General features: G+C 42.5%; 1 protein-coding gene across 1 annotated transcript; it reads right to left on the bottom strand.

The window, feature by feature from the left end:
• Positions 1-189: 189 nt before the first annotated feature.
• Positions 190-25,600, bottom strand: LOC149458001 (ganglioside GM2 activator-like). The gene is made up of 4 exons (XM_089682796.1): positions 25,258-25,600; positions 17,890-18,042; positions 6,988-7,170; positions 190-4,273 (listed from the first exon to the last, which is right to left on the bottom strand). The coding sequence occupies exons 1-4, from the start codon at positions 25,366-25,368 to the stop codon at positions 4,103-4,105; spliced, it is 618 nt and encodes a 205-aa protein (XP_089538922.1). The 5' UTR covers positions 25,369-25,600; the 3' UTR covers positions 190-4,102.
• Positions 25,601-27,137: the final 1,537 nt, after the last annotated feature.

The following is a 27,137-nucleotide window of genomic DNA, read 5'->3' as shown; positions in this document are numbered from 1 at the left end:
GCTTAAAAATATCATCTTTGTGGGTTCCAAGTCATTTTCTAGCAAAAAAATGCTGGTTTTTAAATATATGTGAGAAGTGTCAGAGGTGGCCTGGGGGTCAAGTGGTTAAGTCATTTTTTCTTTTTCATTATCTCTCTGTAGCCATCTTTTCAGTCACATGAAGTATTAAATCGAACATAAACCATCCTGTTTTAATCCAGAATTCCGTTTATTTTATTGCAAAACATGGCATCATAATATTGTAACCTTTGTTAAAATTGACTTAAACACTGACAACATGTGAGAGTTGACTTTCCAAATGTTAACTTTAAATTTGAGTGTGTTATTCCTTTTTCTAAATTAACTACAAAACACAGCAAAAAAGTAAAAGGCACATTAGTCAGAAGTAAATTTTATGCACACTTTGAGGACTTGTTTATACTTGGGTTGGTCTCAGAAAAGCATTCTGTTTTCTAAAAAAAAGATACACTAAAGTGGATAAAGGTAGACATTTAAAAGTCTTGTAATGGTCTAGCCAAAGCCCAGACCTCAATCCAACTAAAAATCTGTGGAATGACTTGAAGATTGCTGTACTCCAATACAATCCATCTAACTTGAAGGCGCTGGAGCAAATTTGCTTTGAAAAATGGGCTAAACTAATAGAGACATACCCCACAAGACTTCCAGCTGTAATTGCAACAAATGGTGCAGAGAGGGGAGAGGATGAATACTTCTGCATACTCAAGATATTTGGGTTTTTGTCATAATTATGGTTTGTGTCGCAATAAAAAAAAATAGTCTGCACTTTCAAAGTCATAGGTATGTTGTATACTGTACATCACATGGTACAAAACACTCAAAAAAAAAACATTTTATTTGAGGCTGTAATGCAACAAAACAGGAAAAACTGACCAGTGGGGGTGAATACATTCACAATGCCCTCTACACTTTAATTCAGCAGAGACTTTGATAAATGAAGAGGTGACCAGATTTGCATCCAGTTTTTTTTTTTTTTTACCAATTTGTTTGATGAATGTCCTCCAGTATATCTTGTACAAAAGCATGCAGCAATGTGCATATCAGGCACAAGAAAGCAATGAAACTGGACTAGACAACTATGAACACCCACGCAATGCCACCATTTTAGACATTTACAAAGTAGTTAACTGCAAACCTCAAAACTAAGTCCTCCCTTTTGGGTGGGAGGTGATAGAAAAAAAACTGGTGTGGGCAATAATTTCCATTTGCTCATCATCGCAAGCATAATAAAACTCCTGCAATATTCCTAAACTGATCCTTCTACAATCTGTAATAAACAGTAACTTGTAAACTGTAATAAAATATATATTTTACCCAGTAAACTGGTTTATAAAATACCGTCTTTATTATTTTAAAATGCACTAACATTTTGATATCAGCTTTACTGAGTGATGTTATCCAATGGTTTATTTGTACAACATCTACTTTGATACTCGATTTAACATGACCGTTCCACGTCTAATAGTCCGTGTACAATCATTAGCTGCATTATAAATGCTCGCTTTGTAGAATTAAAATACAATAAAGATATAAAGTAATACAGACATGGCAGGATGATAAGAATGCTATCCAACAGTACAAAGAAATTCGATTCTATTGGAAAAGTAGTTCAATGTTCAAAACCAGTGAAATTCATGGGACAGCTGGTCAAATATCTAAAACCCGGGACTGCTTCTGGATTCAGGAACAGTAGACATCTATGCATGTTTGGATCCAGCAATCCCCCACAATATTCTTCATGATCCAGCTGCTTTGCCTCATGATGTTAATTGTGCCAGTGCATAGTGGTTTAGTTCATGACAAAATTCAGTGCAATGTAAGATTAAATCATAGCAGTAAAAGTGGTTGTAAAAGGCTCAGTTTTTTTCCGTCATGCAAAAGACCTGTGTGCAGCAGCCCCCCCAATACTTATCTGAGCCCCACTGTGATCCAGTGATGTGCACAAGAGCCTCAGCTCTCTAGGGGCTCTCCCTCCTCATTGGCTAAGACAACAGTGTCAATCACAACCAGTGAACCAATGAGGAGAGAGAAGGGGCAGGGCCGAGCCACGATGTGAATGGACATGCAGAGCAGCGGCTCAGGAGCAAGCCTGCTTAGGTGCCCCCATCTTTTGTAAGACGTGATGACTTAAGCGATCTTTTAAACAGTGGGTTTCTACCAATAATAAAAAATAAATAATGAAAACAGCAGAGCTATTGCAGAGATTACCATCTCAAAGTTCAGCTTTAAGAGCAATTACAGCTGCTAATGCTGAAGTGTTTATTGCACACATGTAATACAGTACAGCACCCGCATTATTTGTGCTGGTAAAAGCAGGAAATGCACTTATTTTATCTCAGTCTGAGTTCTATGGGATTCACAGCAACAAGAATTCAGAAAGCACCTCACAGGGTGACTGGGAATGTACTATTTAAAGGAATGTGCTTTGTAACTTCCTCTCTTAAAGCCGATCACATTCAAACGTCTTATGCTGGCCATACACTAGAAGAATTTCATTCAAAATATTTTGTTTTAAAAATGTTTGGAGATTTTCGAATTGTCAGCGGGGTCCAATTGATGTTCATTTTCAACCATAGTGATGAGAAAACTAAGGAGCAGGATGGAAATTTTTTTTGAACAAATGAATTTCAAACCGTGAATGTTGCTTTCATTTTGGAAATTGCATTAATTCCAAAGTCAAAAGGAAATGAGATTTTGAAGTACTTTGGAATGTCATTCGTCAAGTCATGGAATGTGCTGAGAATTTTTGTAAGACTTGTGTCACACGGGCTTCAGCTTGGATAACAGCAGGGTGAACAGCAAGCTTTTTGGAATTTTCAGCAAGTGTTTGAAAACTTTTCGGCAAGCTTCGAGCAACTTTCGCTAAACCTTTAAAGTGCCCTTCAGCACCTGTTTGGAAATGTTATATCAGGATCTTAATAGGTCAGATTGTCACTTTAAACAAGCTGCTAGCAGACTTCAGCAGGCTTTTATCAAGCTTCAAGTGGTGCTGAAGACTGCTAGCAGCTAGTTTACAGTGGCAATCAGTACTCCCATTAGGATCTGTGTTCAACATTTACAAACTGGAGCTGAATGGTGAGGAAACAAAGCACTAAAGCCAGTTGGGTACACACTAAAAGTTTTCTTTTTGTTCAACCCAGCAGGCTGAATGAAAAAACAGAGATCACCGTATTAACACAAGCGATGTTAGTGTGGCAATTTCCCTCTCTGTTATTCTGACAGAGGGACTGCCCCTCCACCCAAAACACACTGCTCAGTCATTTATTGCAAGCACTGATCAGATGCTGGTTTTCTGGCATGCCCATTTGACAGAAGCCGGTCCTGAAGCTGGCTTTTGTAGAACAGACAGCTGTACACACAGACTGAAAGTCACCCAATTCCAGACAAACCAACCGATGTCAACAGATTTTCAGCCAGTGTGTACAAAGCTTAAGTGACAGGGTAGTTGAGTGGCAAATCCTTTATATAAAAAAAAAAAAAAAAAAAAAATCAGTCACAAACAACATTCAGGGAAACAGGATTATGAAGAGATAAAAGGGTGTGAAACTTCCATTGGGCTTTAAGTTGGGCGTCCCAAATTTGACTGGCAATTACCTTTAAAAGGACAGCTCCCTCCAAAACAAATATTTCTGCCATGAGCAAACGGAATCACAAGCTGGCCTAATGTATCAATTCTGCCTATTGTCAGAGTTCAAATGTGTGGTGGAGATGGACTCTTGTCACCATCAAACTGGGCTCATGACTATCACACTAATCAAGCAGTAGGAAGCGACCCAACACTTTAATGTTCTTGCTGTCTGAACTGAGCTGAAAGAAAACTGTTACAACGATAATAAAAATTGTTATGGAAATAATTTTCAGTCTTCTGGCAGTCATGTGAGTGATTAGCAGAAACAGAAAAAGGATGCACGCTGTGTTAAAATTTTGTTATATAAAAATCACACTTTGTTCTTATGACTCTTACATGTCTACGGGCCATCGACAGGAAAACTGGGCTTTACTTCATAAGCATGTACATGCCAGTTGATATAGGCCAAAGCAACCCAGAAGCACGCCATCTGCACTCATGACCGTGACTTTCTTTTTACACCCAATGGGAAAAAGATGAAGCTAAAGAAAAAGTGATTTTGGCACATCCAATTTCCTGGACTCCATGGCTCAGAACAACAGTGACACGATAATTGCCGCTAGTAAACGTAGACGGCAGAGGTATATCTGGGACGTAGAAGCTGGTAACAGGGAAATAATAGGAACCCTGGAAAAAAAGCACACAAAACACAGCATTTGGTTATTCATTGAAAATTGGGCACAGTGATATACCAATACATTAGGTCCTATTTACCATCGGGCATAGTAGGTTTCAAGGATAAAGGTGGGGTAAAGATAAAGGACAGAGGTTCTTCCTGCAGCCACTGTCACATTTTAAAAACAGCATTGCTTTGCACAGCTACCTCATTTATTCACAGGATCTGTGAATGAATGAACTACAAGTCCTGTCTCCCACTGTAGCAGATGGCTAGCTGTCCTCGAACTATCAGGCAGCTAATCAGTATCCTTGTAGTTCACTGACACTTTCTACAGCTCACTGTCAGCAGGGGCGGACTGACAACTCATGGGGCCCCCGGGCAATAGGGGATCATGGGGCCCCTGTGTTCTTGCCCAAACTCAAAAAAGCCTATGAAAAAGGTACCAGGGGCATCTCATGGGGCCCCCTATTGACCCCGGGCCCTCGGACAGTGCCTGAGTTTCCAAATGGTCAGTCTGCCCCTGGTCTGTAGGAGTCTGACATGCACCCCCAATGCACTGATCACCGATGCCCTGCAGGCTACAGTGTAAAAATAAATAACCAGACCTAGTGAGACTGACAGTTGTTTTGTGTTTCTTCCATTTGTGAATGATTGCACCTACTGCTGTCACCTTCTCACCAAGCTGCTTGGCAATAGTTTGGTAGCGCAGTCCAGCCTCTTGCAGGTCTACAATCTTGTTCCTGATATCCTTGGACAGCTCTTTAATCTTTGCCATGGTGGAGAGTTTCGAATCTGATTGTTTGATTGCTCCTGTGGACAGGTGTCTTTTATACAGGTAACAAAATGAGATTAGCAGCACTTCCTTTAAGAGACTGCTTCTAATCTCAGCTTGTTACCTGTATGAAAGACACCTGGTAGCCAGAAATCCTGCTGAATGATAGGGGATCAAATACTTATTTCCCCCATGAACATGCAAATCGGTGCATAATTTGTTAGACATGCATTTCTTTTCAAATTTTTTTTCACTATTCTGTCTCTCAGTGTTACAATACACCTACCATCTCAAGAAGAACCCCTATAAGGCCCTTCTCTGTAAACCGATTTCGGAACCTTTTTACAGCTACCAAATTGACCATAGCTAAAGCCTGGAAAACCCTGATCCTCAGCTTTGAAACTGTTAAAAACCGCATGAATGAAATTATGGTAAATTAAAAATTAACAGCCATACTATCAGATACCCATGAGAAATTTCTCAGAGTCTAGAAACTCGATTTGACAACACTCTTTTGTCGATATAACAACCCGGCATTGCGGACCCTCGGGATTCTTCCTTCTTTCTTCTCCGCCTACACTTTCTTTAGCTTTTTCCAGCTTTTGCTCGGCTCTTTTCACCCGCTTTCTAGGTTGAGTTCAGTTAATGTAATGACCTAGTGGCGGGGCATCAGCCTGGCCATGATGGTTACAACCTATGTAACTTCTGATCTTATAACTGGTTTGAATTGTGTCACACGATACTCGACAACTTATGTACATGCACCATTTGATGCGTACCTTGAGCACGTTATGTTTTTACCAACTATGCTCTGTTATTTATGACTCCCATATTGTATGGTTGAGTACACCAGTTGTTGTGACATTCACCTTTGTGTCACTTTCATTTTGAATGTAACTGTCATACTGTTGGCTCTCTGTTTGACTGAACATTGACAATAAACACCTTTGTAAAACAAATTGCATGCTAATCTTTGTGGTGCAATTTGTATTGACGCAAATCGCACCACAAAGTATCGGTTTCTGTTATTGAGAGCATTTTTACAAGTACGAGTAATTGTGAAAATACTTGGTATCGGCACCAGGGGCGGACTGACAACTCATGGGGCCCCCGGACAATAGGGGATCATGGGGCCCGTGTCCTTGCCCAAACTCAAATAAGCCTATGAAAAAGGTACCAGGGGCATCTCATGGGGCCCCCTACTGACCCCGGGCCCTCGGGCAGTGCCCGAGTTTCCAAATGGACAGTCCGCCCCTGATACCGATACCAGTATTGGTATCAGTGCATCCCTACTTAGTGCCCATTCACACTATTGCACTGCTCTTACACACAAGGTAATGCATGTTGGTGCATTCATTCTGAATGGCACCACAATGCACCGTGCCAAGGGACATGCGTTATGGTAAGGTGTGATACTGAAAATGTTACATGCACCTTTCAAGGTGGATTGGGAAGCCCATTCAATTAAATGCCCCAACGCAACTGACATGTTACTGAACTGCAATGGTGTAAATGGCCTTTTTGGACTACTCTGCCCCCTCTATGTAAAAAAGTGTTTACCCACATAAGGAGAAAAACGCAAAAACATACTTATACCCTGACTTATGCCCTTGGCAACTGCAGGAAGATGATATCACAAGCCTTCCAACAGGATCCTAAAAAAAAAAAAAAAATGGAGATCCCAAATCTCATGAGAAAGTATGCTGTCATACGGCAGCTCTCATCAGATTTGGGTTTGTCAGCTTTCCCAGAATCTTACCAGAAAAATGCCACCATCACCTAGGTGCGTGGAGGTAACGGTGTAAGGCTAATGTTTTTGTAAAAGTAATGTCATGTTTTTGCTTTTTCTCCAAAATGAGTGATGTTTCTTACTCAGAACACTGTTTTTTACATAGGCGTGGGGCCTAAAGGTAAGCAGACCTTGTCTAGCCTGCAGCTGGTAACACTTACTGACTGGAAGGGGCAGTGGCAGGGTAATCCGTAGCTATGAAGGGGTTCTGGACATGGCTGCCCTGGCTGAATTAGCTGATCCAAAACGTCACAAATGTCATCATAAGTGCAGCTGCCAACGTCATCTAGGCAAGGAATCTTTATCCATTCATGCATAAACTCCTTCTCTGCAGTGACTTTCACCTGGCAAAAAAAAAAAAAAAAATGGAAAAAAAAAAACCACAGGTGTCAGAATTAAAAAAATAAAACCAAAGTAAGAGAAGGATCTTTTGTGTTGTAACATGGATACATACAATCTAAACATACAATCTAAACATACAATCTTGGCTGGAGACAGGCTTTAGCATATCTACAAACATGTGGTGCACTTTGCTCACACTTCAGCACTGAGTGTTTAATCAGGGTTAGCGTTTTTTCAAAAATGATCCTGAGAAAAAAAAGTAAACAAGGAAGGATCAGGGAACTACAAATGACAGAACCAACAAAGGCATACTTACAAATAATATGAAACCTTCTAAGCGAAGGGCAAGTCACACGCTAAAAGCAGTGATACCATATGAAACAAATTATTATTTATTATTATTACAGGTACTGATATAAAGCCATCAATTTACGCAGCGCTTTACATATATATTGTACATTCACATCAGTCCCTAACCCTCAAGGGGCGTACAGTCTAAGGTCCCTAACTCACATTCATACATACACATACTAGGGCCAATTTAGACAATAGCCAATTAACCTACCAGCATGTCTTTGGAGTGAGGGAGGAAACCAGAGTACCCGGAGGAAACCCATGCAGGCACAGGGAGAACATGCAAACTCCAGGCAGCTGGTGCCATGCTTGGGATTCGAACCAACGACCCTAGTACTGCCAGGTGAAAGTGCAAACCATATAGCCAAACAGACCTCAGCTGCTACACTTATAAAATATCAAGGCTTCTTGATACAAAAATGTACATTTATCACAGAATGTAGTGTACAAGTACACAGAAAAAAACACCAGCTCTTGTAAAATAAAGTACATGAACTCTATACATCACGCTGGGCTATTTTCAGCAGGTACACAAGTGAGTGCAGTTCCAGCACCTCCAGCACTGAATGGGGTGCTGGGGTGTGCTGGAGGGTCTACTGATGCTGGACGCTGGGGGATCTATTATTGCTCGGAGTTCTATTGTTGCTGGTGCGGATCTATTGTTGCTTGGGGGAGGATCTTATGTTGCTAGGAGGTCAATTTTGGCTGGTAGTGGATATATTGTTGCTGGGGAGGATCTACTGTTGAGGGAGGGGTTTATTGTTGCTGGATGCTGTGAAAACTACTGTATTGTTGCTGGTGAGGGGCCCATTGTTGTTGGGGGATATTTTGTTGAAGGGGGTGGATCTATTGTTGATGGATGCCGGGGATCTATTTCACCACTTGTTCTTGGTATAATTAACAAATTCCATGCAAACTACTTAACACAACAAGATACTTTGTTCTGTCTTATTTAAAAGGGGCTACCTTGGGAGGTGGGTATGGGGAGGGAGACAAGGTGCGACGTGAAAGGGGGGAGTTCCTGCACCTATTCTCTCAGAAAGAAAGCTCTCACATCATGTAGGGTACATTCATACCAGTCCTGCACAGAAAACAGTTCTGTACAAGCACTGGGGGTGGCACCTTAAAATTTTCCAAAAAAAAAAAAAAGACACGGTTTATATAATTGAAATATTGGATAGACGTAGACTTCATGGGAGCTTTGGTGCGAAAAATTCCATTTTTAGGCTCCATGCACACTAGCATTGGATAACAAATGCTGGTAATAAATCAATCAGTAAGTTCCTATATTATAACCCTTCACACAAAATAACAACTTTCTCCCTAGAAAGTATATAATCTAATAAAACCTTTTGTGATACACATGAATCCCCAAATAAAATAAAAATAAAAACTCCAATTATTAATACACTCAATATAACTTCAACTAAATCGTGTTTACATAAATCCACACTCAAAAATAGACCCAAAAAATTATTATTAAATATATAAATTATATATAAAAATTATATATACAATTGTGTTCAATAAACCCAAAAGTGTCCAAGTCCCAAAAAAGATTTTTTCTTTCAATCCAGTAAGGCAGAAATTGGTTCTAAAACTCCATGATCACCTCAAAGAAAAAAGTAGAAAAGAGAAAATTCATAGTGTATTACCCTTTTAAATATAAATATATATACACTCCACTCTGTGCACAACACAAAACGCACCCCCAAAAATTATTTTGTGAAAATTATATCCAATATATATCACAATCCAAATAAAAATAAATAGGTGAAGCAGAATATAAATAAATTAAATCAAATCAAATAAAATAAAACCCAAATCGTGAAAAAACGTGATCACTCCAAATCACAAGTGAATAGTGATACTAGGTACTAGTACCCTCTAAACTCCAGCCAAAAGTGATGCTAGGTACTATTACCCTCTTGCAGTATTTTCAAGCATGGGCTGACATAGGAAATCCGTATCTCTCAATCCTTCGCTTTCATAGATATTCCTCCCAACTCCTCATAAAAGCATAAAAGGCTCTTTAGGCAGAAGCCATAAAAAATGGACAAATTTTAATAGTAACTCACATATAAACAGGGATATCCAGCTTCACATATTCCTCAATTCAAATTTCAATTGAGGAATTTGTGAAGCTGGATATAAAATATATATATATATATTTTAAAATGCTGGCTGCCTGCTTCTGCCATTAATACTTTAAAACTGCTGATCAGGAAAACACATCCAGATAAGCAGACTGGTATCTTCTGAAAACAAGGTTAAAAGGGGTACTTCCGCTTTATGCCCTCCTCCCTTCCTCCTGTTCTGTTCTAGCACTTTCTTGGGTTGGGGGATGGGAGTGGGTACCTGCCTTAGTGATCCACCAGAAGTTCTCCCCACCCCCGCCTGTAAACTTTTGGGACACACCACAGGTTCCAGATGGCTGCGGGACTATTCACAAAGCGTAGCATCGCTCAAACATCCACAGTGGGCAGCTGGCTGTGAAGCCGCAAGGAATGACAGCCGGCTGCCTACAGTAAACATGCCAGCACCAGTGACTCCAAGACTGGCGAAGAAGCGGTTCGGGTGAGGATGGCGCTGGATCCCTGGACAGGTGAATGTCTTTATATTAAAAATCAGCAATTACAGTATTTGCAGCTGCTAACTTTTATTTTTTTTCCAAAAAGGCCGAATGCTATACATTCAAGTCAAATGGGGAAGTGCCGCAAACGCCCCACAACTGCGCGCAATGTACGTGTTCCCTAAGGCTACGTTCACACTAGCTTTGTCAGCAGGCGGCAGACAGGCGTTTGGGAAGCGTTTTTAACGCTTTCCAAACGCCTCTGAAAATTCTGCACATTGCAGCACATAGTGCTGTTCACACGGAAGCGTTAGCGTCGTGGCAAAACGGACGCCTCTGGTCGAGTCAGAAGGAGTTGAAGCCTCCCATTCAAGTCTATGGTGCCGCTCCGCAAACGCCTGGCCAGCGTTTTCGGTGCTGTTGCGACGCGGTTGCGAGGCGTTTGCGGAGCGTTAACACCATTTAAACTTCATTATAGGCGTTTGTGGGGCGTTTTTAACGCTTAGCAAACGCCTACCAACCGCTGCAAAACCGCGCATACGGCGTTTTTGGAGCGTTTATGGAGCATTAGGGGCGTTTGGCAAGCGTTAGAAAAAAAGTCAAGTGTGAATGAGCCCGAATACAAAAAGCTGACGTTTTAATGATAGATATCCCCGTGGTTCTAGAGGTAGCAGTGAATTCTGGATGACAGTAAAGCTTTAATGTAATAAATGGGCCACATAAGGGTGTTTTAAACTGGGTGTGACATTCAGCTAGGAACATCCCTTTATTACAGTACTCTGTGTATTATGGTCGTATCACGCACATAAAAAAAAAATAAAATAAAAAAAAAAATAAAATAAAAAAAAAAAAAAAAAAAGAAGTACTGTGGTTTTGTTTTTGTGTGCAATACAAAAAAAGAAAATGCTCTGATAAATGATGTGTTTAGTACTTTTTCTTCCACCTTTCTATATCCACACATGGACATACTTCTCCTTATTTTGTTAATTCCTACTATAGAAAATCATTGCTTCCTCTTTTTTTATGGCTGAAAATGCATTTTGTACAACGGGCAGCAACTCCATACAGAAGTGAAAAAGGAACAAGTGGGAAAATGACAGCAAATAATGTATGTCAATTGGTCCTAAATTGTGTTCTATAAAGACTGGTCCGATGTTTAATCTGCCCAAACATATCAGTTAGAACATCTCGGTATTAGTAAAACAACTGTTAACCTGTGCAAACACATACACTATGGCCTCTTTCACATGGACATTCCAATCTGGTCCACCTGTCCGTTTTTCAGGTGAACCCGATCGGAACCTCCATTCTTCTCTATGTCCTTTTACACCCGCCGATATCCAATCCGATCTGACCCACAAAAAAGGCACGGATGGGGATCCAATTCCCCTTCAGTCCGTTGGATTGGGTTGGATGGAAAGGGACAGGCGCTCCATTTTCTTCAGACCACACATTGGGGAGAGCAAGCTGCTCTGTGTCCCATCTGCAGCAGCAGAGCGGACACAGACCTGTCATCCTCTTGCTCAGCAGTGATCAGTGGAGAGATCCCCCACTGAGCAAGTGGATCTGCTAAACAGGCCCACCCATGTGAAAGGGCACTATATTGCCAAAAGTATTGGGCCAGCCCTCCAAATCATTGGATTCAGGTGTTCCAATCACCTCCATGGCCACAGGTGTATAAAAGCAAGCCCCTAGGCATGCAGACTGCTTCTACAAACATCGGTGAAAGAATGGGTCGCTCTCAGGAGCTCAGTGAATCCAAGTGTGGTACCGTGATAGGTGCACCTGTGCAATAAGTCCATCTGTGAAATTTCCTTGCTACTAAATATTCCACGGTCAACGGTTAGTGGTATTATAACAAAAGTGCAAGCAACTGGGAACAACAGCAACTCAGCCACAAAGTGATAGGCCACATAAAATTGCAGTGTGGGGTCAGCCCATGCTGAAGTGCACAGAAGTCGCCAACTGTCTGCAGAGTCAATAGCTAAAGACGTCCAAACTTCGTGTGGCCTTCAGATTAGCACAACAACAGTTCATAGAGAGCTTCATAGAATGGGTTTCCATGGCCGATTAGCTGCATCCAAGCCTTATATCACCAAGTGCAATGCAAAGCGTCAGATGCAGTGCATGCCACCACTGGACTCTAGATTTATTTAAATAAATAAATAAAATGGGTCTAACAGTTAAAAATCAATAATCACTGCAGTTCTCAAGGTGACGAACAGCAACTAGAGCTGCAGGAGACAACATGCATGTGCACAGCCAAGAACATACACACTACTACACAGACAACAAAATTACAAGATTGTGTCATCTCTTCTCCAGCATTTTAGTCCACAGATGCAGATGCTGACCTTGGATGATGCCTGAACAAAGGTTGTGCCATCCTTCTGGGATAAAGGCAGATGAAGGAATTGTCAAGCAGGGGGGGGCCAGGCAGCTGGGAGAATTGGATGTGGGCAGGGAGGGTGATTGGCACGGCGGGGGGGGGGAGTTACAGGAACCAATGCCCTGTATGGCTCTCTCTGCAGCAGTTGAAAGCTGGCTTCTTTTCCTCTCCCTCTCACTGGCTTTCAGCTGCTGCAGAGAGAGCCATACTGGGGATCAGTTCCAGTGATTGTCCCCCTGCCGCACCCATCACCCTCCATGTACACCATATGTTTCCCCCTGCATGCCCCCACCCCCGCAGTACTGCTGGATTCCCTCCTCTCCTTTCCACCGTCAGCTGCATGCATACAATAAGATCCTTCAGGTAAATATGTCACATTTTGCAACCCCTTCCTTTCCTTAATTAAACACAATGATTGACGTTTACCGATCACTCACTGTGTTCATTCATAACTAAAGCATTTTTGGCTGTCAGGTTGGCTGTACGGGGCCCCGTGGTTTCTAACAGCAGCCCTGCTTACACATTATCTGAAATGCATGCACAACCTGAAAAATGTATATTTAAGGTGATTCTGTTTTCAGCTTTTCATATAATGGAGAGTCCATGTCATTGTAAGCTTACAAGGAGACAAGTTCCTTAATGCAGTCTATAGGGGGAAAAAAAGCTGTGCATGCACAGTACCACACAACCCACCACACGTGAGGACTACACCACTGCCTTGTATTTGGTTTTACCCCCTTCATGGCCAAGGAGTTTTTTTGCTATGTACCTGGTAATTGAGCGGTCATGCAAAACTGTACCCACATTAAATTTTTATAATTTTTTTTCCCACAATCAGAGCTTTCTTCTGGTGGTATTTGATTTTTTTTTTATTGTATAAAACAAAAAAAGGCCAATAAGTTTGAAAAAAATATATATTCTCGCTCTCTCTCTAGAATATATATATATATATATATATATATCTCTATCTATCTATCTATCTATATACACTTTCTGCTACAAAACATATCCAATAATAACATTTCTTCATAAATTTAGGCCAATATGTATTCTGCTTCATGTCTTTGGTAAAAAAAAAAAAAAAATCCCAATAAGTGTACACTGATTGGTTTGTGTGAAAGTTATAGCGTGTACAAACAATGGTATATTTACTGGAATTTCTATTTATTTATATACTAGCAGTATAATCTGACACTAACCAACACTGGGTGGGAATTGACTGACACTGACATCACCAGTGACACTAATACAGTGATCATAGTATACATTACAGTAATAATACCAGCCCATACCAGAACTGCTTTGCTGGCGCTTGAGTCGTAGTGAGACCAGTGATCCAGCAACAGGCCCATCCATCTGGTCTGTCAAGAGACACTCATCACATCAGTCCATAAAACCTTTGAAAAATCTGTTTTCAGATATTTCTTGGCTCAGTCTTCATAATTCTTCAACTTATGTGTCTTGTTCATTGGTGGTCGGGTTTCAGCCTTCGTTATCTTGGCCGTGTCTCTGAGCAATGAACACTTTGTACTTCTGGGCACTCCAGGTAGGTTGCAGTTCTGGACTATGACAGCACTGGAGGATAATGGGTTCCTGGTAGCTTCATGTTTGATTCTTCTCAAATCTTTGGCAATTCATTTGCGTCTTTTTTGCTCAAACATGTTTCTTGCGACCCAGATTACTATTTGCAACAAAACGTTTGATAGTTCTGTGATCACGCCCCAATATCTTAGCAATTTCAAGAGTGCTGCCTCCCTCTGAAGGACTTTTTATAATTTTTGACTTTTCAGAGTCAGTTAAATCTCTTTTTTGGCCCATTATGCCTGAGGAAAAGAAGCTGCCTAACCATTATGCACACCTTGATATAGGGTGTTGATCTCCTTAGGCCACAACCTCCCTCATTACACAAATACGCATCACCTGATATGCTTACATCCAATAAGCATTCAAATTTACACAGCTTTGAGCGGGTCCATATGCATAAAAATGATTTGGTCAAAATACTCACTTGCCTAATAAATGTGAACACAGTGTATAGTGCAGGTACAGACAGGAGTTTATTTAGAATTTTTGCTGCCCAAGGCAATACAAAAAATTCTGTTGTCAACCCCACACACACACACACACCACGGCAGTCCTGCGACCCCACACACACTGATGAAATGTATTGGAAATGATGGGCACTCCGTGTGATCGGCGCTCTCATAGACGATCATTGCTCATGGGATTACCTGGTACTTCAGCTTCAGGGTAGCCCCTGTCTTCATAGGCTGGAAGAAGCACACCCTCTGTCCAGCAGGCAGGGTGAAGGCGAAGTCTCCATCCACCATCTGGGTGGTCAGTCCACTCTGTACACTCAAGAGTCCATTCTTCAGGGCGGTAGCGCTTCCCTCACTACGCCCTGCTGCCCAACCCTGATGCCCAGGAGAACCAGTGTCCCCCTCTGAAAAATGGGACCCAAGTTGAACACCTGGTTTGTTTGCCTTGTGGTAAATATGCCCCTGGGTACAGAGTTATAAGCAAGGCAGAAGAAGCATCAGTGAGGGGCGCTCATGAGCTGATGCACAAAGTTTTTATTGTCATCACTATCAGACTGGCATCAACAAGGCCATAAAGAGGCGATTATAGATATGGCGCCAAGGTGCAGCCAGATAGCCCCTTCCTCCTCTTCTTCTAGTGGCTGTATAGCTGACTGTGTGTGCAGAGTGCTTGTTTATAGAGAATCAGCATTCCCAGGACTGATAATGAGCAAGGTGATAGGACAGGTATGTAAGCAGTAGGCAGCCAGGTACGCTGCAGTATCTCCACATTAAGTGTAGCCTCATTCACCCCAGATGACTCGACTATATATCATACAAGCAATGCAGTTGACGCTTAGGCCAAGTTTAGTTGCGCTGATATCCGTCAGTTAACGTGACAATAACTCTATGAACAATTTTCTGATTGACAGCAAAGTCTTAGGCTAGGTTCACATCTGTGCGGGTGGTGCCGCTGCAGACCCGCACAACAATCCGTGCAGCCGCACCACCCGCACAACAATCCGTGCAGCCGCACCACCCGCACAGAAGAATGCAGACCCGGCGGGTGGGTGCCATTAGTTCTAATGGCACGCGGCCCACACTGGAAATCGCAACCACACTGGGAACCGAGGCTCCTGTGCGGACTGCGGTTTCCAAAGAAGTGCAGGGACTTCCCTGCGTGTCCCGAGGCACGGGAGTCCATTCAAATGAATGGGTTCTCGGGCCCGCGCAAAACACGGCCCACACGACCGCATATATGTGAACCAGGGGTTAAGTACTAGGAGCACCCACAGCTGCACATTTCTGTGTTGCAAAGTAAATAACAGTGTCACAGCAAGGGGCATTTTACATTTGGTTATATAGTCCTCATGCACACTGGACATAGATACTGTTTTTGGCTTTTTTTTTTTTTCTACAGCCAGTAAACTCCCCAGCATGTAATCCTATGTGTCTATGTGACTGTAATAAACGTTTTTTGGCAGGGGCATTTTCTGGCTGGAAAAAACAAGGACTATTGGGTTTTTAGAGGAGTTTTTTAGCTGTAGAAACACTCTAATGCTGAACAATGCAGCAAAACGCAGTATATCAGCAAACCAGTGTCTTTGGAGGTTTTTGTGACAGCAGAGAAATACAAAGCAGCATGTCTCCCAACAGCACACTGTTAACCCTTTGATTGCCCCAGATGTTAACCCCTTCCTGCCCAGTGCCATTAGTACAGTGTCAGTGCTTTTTATTATCACTGATCACTCTATTAGTGTCACGGGGGAAGTCCTGATCACCGCCATTACTAGTATAAAAAAAAATAAAAATAAAAATTCCAGTAAATACAACTCCATTTGTGGACGCTGAAACTTGCAAGTAAACCAATTAGTATACACTTACTGGGATTTTTTTTTTAGCAAAGATATGCAGCAGAAAACATTTTGGTCTAAATTTATGAAGAAATTTTATTTTTTATATTTTTTTATTAGATATGTTTTATAGCAAAAGTCAAAAATATTGTTTTTTTTCCAAAATTGTCAGTTTTTTTGTTTATCGCACAAAAAAAAACAAAACGCAGAGATGATCAAATACCACAGAAAGAAAGCTCTATTTTTGGGAAAATAATGACCTATATTTCATTTATGTATAGCGTTGCATGACCGCGCAATTATCAGTTAAAGTAACGCAGTGCCGTATAGCAAAAATGGCCTGGTCAGGAGGGGGGGGGGGGGGGGGGGGAATGCTCTGGAGGGCAAGTGCTTAGCAAAAAAACATTTTTACCTTTAGTGCCACTTTAATACATCATTAAATGTATTTGTTTATATAGCACAAGTACCTGAATTTGACTTGGAATCAGCCTCCTGCAGTCCACTGTAAAGCAGAGCTTAGACTGGAGGGAAGCAGCATGAGGAACCAATTAATTGTGCCGCAGTGCAAGACGCATGCTAAAATGAGGACAGAGCAGACAGACAGAGGGATGAGCTCAGTTGGACTGCTTCTTCCTTCACTGTTCAGCCAAAGGGTGGGGGAGGGGAGTAGACCAGCATGTGTTATTGAACTGCAGCAAAAGCAGTCCTGCAAGACAGGACTGTACTGGGTGGCGGAGCTGTATAGATATCAGTGCCAGAATGGAAAGAACACAAATCCTTTATTATTTATTTATTTCAGGTACTTATATAGTGCAGTCAATTTACTCATATATATATTGTACATTCACATCAGTCCCTAACCCTCAAGGGGTGGACAATCTAAGGTCCCTAACTCACATTCATACATACACATGCAGGGAACAATTTAGACAGGAGCCAGTTTACCTACCAGCATGTCTTTGGAGTGTGGGAGGATACCGGAGTACCCGGAGGAAACCCATGCAGGCACAGGGAGAACATGCAAACTCCAGGCAGGTGGTGCCATGGTAGGGATTAAAACTACTTAGGATAGGTTCACCTTTACAGAAAAAATTATAAATGCACATATTTGTGCAGGAAACAAATTTGCATTTATTATATTTTGCTGCTGGAGCCTGTAAAGCTATCAGTGCTCTACATATATATTGTACATTCCCATCAGTCCCTAACCCTCAAGGGGCGTACAGTCTAAGGTCCCTAACTTACATTCATACATACACATACTAGGGACAATTTAAACAAGATCCAATTAACCTTCCAGCATGTCTTTGGCGTGTGGGAGGATACCAGAAGAAACCCAAGCAGGCACAGGGAAAACATGCAAACTCCAGGCAGGTGGTGCCATGGTTGAGATTCGAACCAACAACCCCAGTACTGCTAGGCAGAAGTGCTAACCATTTAGCCAGTGTGCTGCCCATGGCAGGTATACATATGAAAGCCCCCTAAATAAAGTCTTTTTTAAAACCTTTCATGCTAATAGTGTACAGAGTACATACTGTGACGGGGGAGTTCAGCTCAACCGTAGTATTCAGGATAGTAGATACTGTGATCTCTCCAGGGATGGACAGCGGGTCGGGGAGAACAGTGAGAGTATGTATTTTCCCAGGCAGACCTTCACTATCGCAGTTAGCCCAGGAGAAGCCATTCACCTAAACACAAGAGAAACAGAAAGATGAAATACAAGACACATAACATGCATCTGAAACACAACTAGTGATTATTATTATTATTATACAGGATTTATATGTTATAATTATTATTATACAGGATTTATATAGCGCCAATAGTTTGCTCAGCGCTTTACAATATAAAGGGAGACAGTACAGCAACAATACAGTTCAATACAAGAGGGATAGGAGGGCCCTGATCCCTGGAGCTTACAATCTAAGAGATAATGTAAAATCAATATTACTATACATGTTTAGGGCCAAAATTAGTTCAGGCTGGTGTCCATTGTGCAGGGCAACTACTTTGCATTGTTAAAACAAAATGCACTGTTTACAGTTTTTTTTTTTGTTTAGTTTTTTCTTTTAACTTTATATCAATGGCAAACCTGACATTGAATTCAACGTGTGCTTGAAAGCATGTTTTCATGCGCTGCAGCTGCACTGCGCAAAATGCAGATATAATGCATTTTTACGCAGGTCACATCAATGCATATATATGGCATTAACAGAGCACATAGAAAACGACTGATAGCAGATCAAGGCAGCTCAACTGACATGTATGGATGAGCCCATACTGCATGCAACGACTTTGCAAACAAGTCTTTATTTTTAGAAAGGCAAGGGTGCAATGTAATGAATGGAAAAAACTCTACCTGCATCTTTTTGATCCTCAGTTCTTATGTCCAGCAGCGAGGTCTCTGTTAGCCCCGGTTCACATATATGCGGCCGTGCGGGACACATTTTGCACGGGCACGAGAGCCCATTCATTTGAATGGACTCCTGTGCCCGTGACACGCAGGGAAGAAGTCCCTGCACCTCTTCCTAAAACACAGCCCACACGGGAACCTCGGATAACAGTACGGTTGCATTTTCCAGTGCGGGTGGCGTGCCCTCGTTAGAACTAATGGCACCCACCGCAGGTCGGCATTTCTCTGTGCGGGTGCACGGATTTTGGTGCGGATCCACAGCGGCACCACCCGCACAGATGTGAACCTAGCCTAATAACGTGCCAGTCAAGAACTGTTTGGTGGCTTGCAATGCAAATTTGCCAATTCAGTGTGCAGTATCAGACTTTGCCCTCATGCACATGGGACGTTTTGATAACGCTGGTAACGCTAGCTGTGTAAAGTCACGTTAAAAATGTGAGTTTTTCAGCTTTTTTTTTAGTGTTTTTGCATTAGCATTTAGCGGCAGTTTCCCACTTTTGCGTTTTTAGCTGTTTTTTTTTTACCCCCCCAATTTTTTTTTGGTCAAAAAAGTCCACAAACGCCAGTTTGCGACGTTTTACAGCGTTACAGCGTTTTTACAGCTAAAAAAACTCCACTAGAAACCCACTATTTTTGGGGGTTTTTCCTGCCAAAAAATGTCCCAGTCAAAAAACGTTGATTACAGTCTATGTGTGCATGAACACATAGGAGAACATGCTGGGGACTTTACTGGCTGTAGAAAAAAACGTCAAACGCCAAAAACAGCCGCTGTAAAACATCAAGTGTGCATGAGGACTTATGCAGGCCATAGACGGGTCAAAAACCGGCCGATTTTTCGACCAAAAAAAAAAAAGAAGAAAACTGCCGATTTTCACACAGTTAGTGGGTTAATTGGGTGGCTGTTTTTCGGGGTTTTGGCACATTTTTTTTTTAATCGGTAAAGTTGGAAAATTCATGGCCGATTTTGACGATAAGCCAATTTTCCCGGCAATGATGGGCAAATTGGCCAATCGTTTTACCAATAAAAAAACTGAGCATGAGCCGTGACCTAAAAGAAAAAGAAGCAAAAGAAAAAGAAGAAAAGAAGAAAAAGAGGAAAAAGAAGAGGAAAAAGAAAAAGAGGAAGAAAAAGGAAGAAGAAGAGGAAGAAGAATTCCAGTCCACTACTATATTTTATATTTATTTATTTCAGGTACTTATATAGCGCCGTCAATTTACACAGCGCTTTACATATATATTGTACATTCCCATCAGTCCCTAACCCTCAAGGGGCGTACAATCTAAGGTCCCTAACTTACATTCATACATACACATATTAGGGCCAATTTAGACAGGATCCAATTAACCTACCAGCATGTCTTTGGAGTGTGGGAGGAAACTGGAGTACCCAGAGGAAACCCACGCAAGCACAGGGAGAACATGCAAACTCCATGCAGGAGGAGCCATGGTTGGGAATTGAACCCATGACCCATTTACTGCAAGACAGATGTGCTAACCACTAAGCCACTGTGCCACCCATATGAAAAGTCTTGCGGTTGCAACAATGTATCTATTTGTATCCGAATAAAACCAAATCTATCCGAAATGGATACAAATGGATACATTGTTGCAACCGCAAAACTTTTTCATGTAAAATATAATAGCGGAGCTCTCTGCAAGGGACAGAAGTAAAAATGCCGGCCGTAGATGGGACGAAAATCGGCCAATTTTTTTACCGTTGGTTTTAACATCGGCCGATTGAACGACCGATTTTTTTTTTTTTTTTAATGGCCGATTTTCGACCCGTCTGTGGCCTGCATAAGAGCTAGTTATTCCCCCTATAAAGCCTAAGTGGCAAAGGCTGCTGATGAAAGTAAGTTCTCATGCACACAGGGCGTTTTTGAAGCCACTTTTAGGGGCGTCAGGCGTTTGGGTTTTTTTTACTGCTTGTAAACAGCCCTCCATGTTATCCTATCTGTCTATGCACACGTGGACTTTTAGGGGCATTTACAGTCAGGAAAAAAACCCTGGGCCAGTGTGTCCAGGAGCACTAGTGCTTTTGGCAGAAAAACTGCTTGACGCATATAAAGTCGCCTAAAGGCATATTAACACTAGGCATTAAGAGCATTAAAGTGTTACTAAACCCACAACAGTAAAATCAGTCTGTATATGCAGTAAAGCATGCTTGTTATACTCACTGTGGAACCTAAGGGGTTAATCCTCTGCATTCTGTAAATGCTGTTTGATCCTGTCTTCTCTGATCCTCCCCTTCTACTGTCCCCAATCCATCTGCTGATAGAACATAGGGGGCAAACTGCACATGCTGAGTTTAGTGTGTAAAATAGTTTTTTTCTTCTTGGGAGAGTGCATGTGATCAGCACAGGCCAATAAGGGCTGTCCAAACAGAGGGTCAGGGGTCCTACAGCAATCAGGGAGGAATAAAAACACCTCCTACAAGCTTTTACCAATGCTCTGCTGGACACTGATAGAAGTCACAGGACTGCCCTAACTGCTAAGGAACAGAGGCTTGGGGGCAAGCTGCACATGCTCAGTTTGCTGTGTATTGCTAGGGAGTTTGTTTTTTTTTGGCGGGGAGAGTGCATGTGATCAGCACAGGGCCAATCAGCACTGTCCAGACAGAGGTCAGGGGTTCTGCATCTTCCAACAGGAGAATGAAAACTTCTCCTACAAGCTTTAACCAGTGCACTGCTGAAGTCACAAGACTGCTCTAACTGCTGATGAGAAAAGGTATTTAGCAGTTTATATTTACTAAAATAATTTTAATTTTCATGCTCTGTGTACTGTGGGAGACCAGATATAGTGAATGCAGGGTCCTGGGAGACCGGATATAGTGAATGCAGGGTCCTGGGAGAGCGGATATAGTGAATGCAGGGTCCGGGGAGAGCGGATATAGTGAATGCAGGGTCCGGGGAGACCGGATATAGTGAATGCAGGGTCCGGGGAGACCGGATATAGTGAATGCAGGGTCCGGGGAGACCGGATATAGTGAATGCAGGGTCCGGGGAGAGCGGATATAGTGAATGCAGGGTCCGGGGAGAGCGGATATAGTGAATGCAGGGTCCGGGGAGAGCGGATATAGTGAATGCAGGGTCCGGGGAGACCGGATATAGTGAATGCAGGGTCCGGGGAGACCGGATATAGTGAATGCAGGGTCCGGGGAGACCGGATATAGTGAAGGCAGGGTCCGGGGAGACCGGATATAGTGAAGGCAGGGTCCGGGGAGACCGGATATAGTGAAGGCAGGGTCCGGGGAGACCGGATATAGTGAATGCAGGGTCCGGGGAGACCGGATATAGTGAATGCAGGGTCCGGGGAGACCGGATATAGTGAATGCAGGGTCCGGGGTTTAGTAACTAATTCATTTCAATGGCCAGAATAAATTATTATTCTGGCCAATGAAATGCATTAACGGCCAAGTGCTTGACTCCTGTAAACACGCCTAACCGCTTGTAAAAGTATTAGATACTTTTGTATCAGTGTCAGATGTTTTGTTTTTTTGCAAAAAACGCTGCTGGCAGGAGGAAGGCTTCTAGGAGATTTTTAATGTCCTGTGTGCATGAGGACTAATTGTTGTCCAGTGGAGTGTTTAGCAATTGCAAGAGAGTCTTCAAGCTCCAGTGGCTGGCAAGTGAGATGGAGCACACATGAGCAGGAACACAGGATGTAGCAAGCAGACTCCCCGTGAAATTAATAAGTACCCTATAGAGCACGGGTGTCAAACTGGCGGCCCTTCAGCTGTTGCCAAACTACAAGTCCCATAAGGGAAGGTATTATACATTTGTACATTACACTTCAGCTTTAGGTGATGTAGAGATAGCTGTCCCCGACCAGGAAGGAAGTGATGACTGGAAATTGCAAGAGTAAACTAACGTCTACCAGGAGCAACATTGGCACAGCCTCCGCTGGTCTTAGGGTTCATGTACACTGCAGCTGCTATACTGATGTTTAGGAGCTTTTCTGCGTTTTTTTCAGTAGCCCCTGAACTCTCCCTAATGTTTTCCTATGTGTCCATGTACATATAGTAGTTTACAGGCAGTTAAGTTTACAGTCGTTTTTTGAACGCACCAAAATTGCATTCAGGAGTAGATTTTACCGGCGTTTCAAACGCCAAACACTTGTAAATGCATGTAAACGCGGTTAGCTGCGTTTACAAGCGTTTGCGTTTAGATGCGTTTATTGACAGATCCATATCCAGATGCTGTCCAGAGCCTTTTTTCTTCATCAAAAATGCATGCAAAGAGTTTCCCATGTATTCAAATGGACCTGGTACACCAGTGCAGTCAGTTCCAGGTTTTGTGTGAAGGAAACAATGGTAGAACGTGCCGCATTATACTCATCATGGGATCCATAGTGAATACAACCAGAAAAAGATAGAGAATCGCAACACATACTGCTCTCTCTGCTTCTGCTCTATCTATTTCTCTCATAATGTCTGAAATCGTTAATAATTTCCTATTTTTCAGTGCATTCTGTGCATTTGGGAAGGTCTCCTGAGGTTATCTTTTAAAAAAAGCTTCTAAATGCAAACTCGCATAAACACGGTATGAAAACGCTGCTAAACAGATGTTTTTTAACCTACGTTTTCCAGCAGTCAGTTTCCAGCGGTCAGTAGAGTTTTCCAAGCGCCCCGTGTACATGAGCCCTTAATGCTAGGTTTACTATATGTGGGTACAGGACTGCATGCAATTCTTCGCTGTCCCTCACCAAAAACGTGCTGCTGTTACCAAACGTGTGGGGGTGCCATGAATCCTTAATGACACCTCCATACTCTGGAAACAGCTGTGCATTTCCCATGCTACAAACTGCATAACATTACGCGTTTTCCCTGCAGCTGCAAATATGGAAAAGACGAAGGGACTTTTTCTCTGCGTTTTCCATAGGTATAGTTGCTGATTTAAATGAATAAGTTGCTGTGCCCCAGGAAACTGGCGCGGTGTGAACCTAGCCGAAATAATTACCACATTAAACAAAATGCTTTAACCCTTTCATGACCAGAGTTGACACCCAGGCCAAGTTTAGCTGTGCTGATATGCGTCAGATAACAAGGCCAGAACTCTTACGAATCATTTTCTAATTGAAAGCATGTCTAAAGCTGGCCATACACGTGTCGATTTTCCGTCAACAGTATTTGTACGAAAAGTCGTACAGAAATGCTTTGAACATTCGGTGAATGGACGAATGACGTCCAAAAATTGTCTTTTGCTTTTAACATTCTACTTTAAAATGAATGTAATTTCTGAACGATCATCGCATACACCGGCCGAAAACTCTTTGATCGAGGAAAGTTTTGCTTTCTTCCACTTCTGAATTTTCCCATCACTGCGGTCGCAAACAAACATCAATTTGACCCCACTAATGATTAGAAAATCAAATGAAAATTCGTGAATGAAAATCTATACGTGTATGGCCAGTTTAAACCCTAGGAACACACACAACTACCCATTCCTAGTTCTGTGCTGCAAGGTTACCATTGTCACAGCAACGGGCAGTTTACATTGGATTATTTAATGTTGTGTTGCTGTCGTATATTAATCTCCAATCATTAAAGTACATGGATGTATATATATCTATCACTGCATAACGTGAGGTATACAAAACTGATTACGGCTAGGATCACACTTATGCAGTTTGCGTTTGATCCGTTTCTGCAGTGATTTTTGCGGTGCGTTTTGTATGTTTTTTTTACGTGTTTTGCTTTTTTTATCCCCCCCAACTTGTTGCTGGGCAGATTCATAAGCAAAACGCATCAAAAACACACTACATGCTTTTCTGCAGCATCTTCATTGAAGTCTATAGAACCAAAAACGCAATGTTTTGCATTTAAAAAAAAAGTCCCTGACCCTTTCCAAAAAATGCACCGAGGTGTGAACCTGTCCCATAGGAAGTCATGTTAAATGGGCTGTACTGCGTTTCTGCAAATCGCAGCGGAAAACGCATAGATGTGAACCTAGACTTATGCAGGCCATACATGGTTCGAATTCCGAATGATTTTTTGTCCGAAAATCGGAAACGTCGTTCGGTAATCCGATGGTACCATCATTGATTTCGAAAATTGGCCGACCAAGTCATAAAGTTCACCCCATATAACAGGCAAAACTTCTGTTCCTTCCAGGTCACGACTCATGCGCATATTCTTTTCGGAAAAACGAATGTATGATTTGACCATCGAGTCAAAAATCAGTTGTTTTTCACAAATTTTCCAACATGCCCGATCACTGAAAAGGGGAGGAACCACGAAAATCAGCCGGTGCCATTGAACCACTAACACCACTAAAATTAGCTGACTATTCTTAGGACAAAAAAAATCAGCCGATTTTTGACCCATGTATGGCTGGCCTAAAGCAGTACAAAGTGCAATTATGATGTTCAAAGAGCCCCCTGCCACTGCAGGCAATCAGCTGATTGAACGCTGTGAAGGATGACATTGCTTGCTATGCATTACTGTGTGTTTCCATACCTATTAATGAGCATTTATTGGTGTGGTACTTACCGCTGTGACCCTCAGGGGTGTCCGGTTGATGACGAAGCCCGTAGCGCTCACCATACTGAAGTACCCTACAGCAACACAGGCAAAGAGGAAATAATAATGCACCTGCCCCATGGTGGATGGTTGCTTGTTGTTGGCTCTGCAGAAAGGATGAAGATGCGTTTATAGGGAGCCTTGCTGCATCTGCTGCTGGTTCCAAATGTGCATTAATCAGGTGCTGCCGGTCCTCACAGCAACATATATAGAGAATGCCAGAAGCAGGAAATCATATGTTGCTGCACTTTCTGCTCTCAGATGATTCCTCCTCCCCTTCAGGCAGACAGGCAATCACATGACTACCGCTCAGCAGGCTGTGTTGTTGTGTGTCATTGTGCACCAAGGAGGATTGTGGGTGTGAATATACATGGAGGAGGTGTGCTGCTGTCATCTGCTGGTGAAAGATGAAAATAACACAAGCACATGCTAATGTCCAAGAATCAAATTAACAGCTTGCCTACCGGGCACTTATACCCCCTTCCTGCCCAGGCCAATTTACAGCTTTCAGCGCTGTCACACTTTGAATGACAATTGCGTGGTCATGCAACACTGTACCCATATGACATTTTTATCATTCTTTTGACACCAATAGAGCTTTCTTTTGGTGGTATTTAATTACCCCTGGGTGTTTATATTTTTTGCTAAACAAACAAAAAAAGATCAAAAATTAAAAAAAAAAAAGTTTTTCTTAGTTTCTGTTAAAACGTTTTGGAAATAAATGATTTTTCTCCTTCACTGATGTGCACTGATGGGCATTGTTACACTGCACTGATGGGTCCTGATAGGTTGCGCTGATGGGCTCTGATGAGGCTGCACTGATGGGCACTGTTACACTGCACTGATGGGTCCTGATAGGTTGCGCTGATGGGCACTGATGAGGCTGCACTGATGGGCACTGTTACACTGCACTGATGGGTCCTGATAGGTTGCGCTGATGGGCACTGATGAGGCTGCACTGATGGGCACTGTTACGCTGCACTGATGAGTCCTGATAGGCTGCGCTGATGGGCACTGATGAGGCTGCACTGATATGCAGCACTGATGGGCACTGTTACACTGCACTGATGGGTCCTGATAGGCTGCGCTGATGGGCACTGATGAGGCTGCACTGATATGCAGCACTGATGGTCAATGGTAGGCGGCATTGATGGGCACTGATGAGGAGGCACTGATGGGCATTGATAGGCAGTACTGATGGCCACTGACAGGCATCACTGAGGAGGCACTGATAGCCAGCACAGATGGACACTGATAGCCAGAACAGTTGGGCACTATTGGTCGCACTGATGGGGCTACACTGATCATCAGGACACTGATGATCAGTGCCCTAATGATCAGTATAGATGTCCTCCTAAGAAATGCCCCTTACCAGCTCTTGTCTCCTCACGTGCTGTCAGAGTGAGGAGAGGACTACCGATAACCGGCATTTCCTGTTTACATGTGATCATCTGTGATTGGACACAGCTGGTCACATGTAAAAGGTGGCTCTGATTGGCCCAATGCTTGGATACGTGATCAGTTCTGTCCAAAGGACACAGTGATCAAAGATTGCGCACGTCCATGGACGCCCTCCCAGAACTAGCCAACCACGATGTAGCCGTCTTTCGGCTATAGCGCGGTCAGGAAGAAGTTAAGCTCTACCGCCTTGGACATTTAGTTGCTAAACTTCTAGGGAAGAAATCACCTATTATCTAATAGATTAGTTTTTTGTGTACAAACATTAAAAACTTATAAAATCACACCACATGAATAAGCTGGGGGGGGGGGGGGGGTACATCTGTGACAATCAACCAATCAGCTTATAACTTTTGCTTGTTCAATTAAGTTTTGATAATAAAACCTAGAAG

Source organism: Staurois parvus, unplaced genomic scaffold (assembly GCF_062004578.1).
Source record: "Staurois parvus isolate SC_StPar_1 unplaced genomic scaffold, SC_StPar_1.0 ptg000298l, whole genome shotgun sequence".
Classification (NCBI taxonomy): domain Eukaryota; kingdom Metazoa; phylum Chordata; class Amphibia; order Anura; family Ranidae; genus Staurois; species Staurois parvus.
This window is presented reverse-complemented; position numbering and strand designations above follow the sequence as displayed.

What these genes read in the sequence shown, in the direction of transcription:
- LOC149458001 (XM_089682796.1), bottom strand. Translation starts at nt 25,368, where the DNA reads ATGGGGCAGGTGCATTATTATTTCCTCTTTGCCTGTGTTGCTGTAGGG. An exon ending in CACCCCTGAGGGTCACAGCG is followed by an intron (nt 18,043 to 25,257) that starts GTAAGTACCACA and finishes TCTTGTGTTTAG; the next exon opens with GTGAATGGCTTCTCCTGGGC. An exon ending in AGCTGAACTCCCCCGTCACA is followed by an intron (nt 7,171 to 17,889) that starts GTATGTACTCTG and finishes TTTTTTTGCCAG; the next exon opens with GTGAAAGTCACTGCAGAGAA.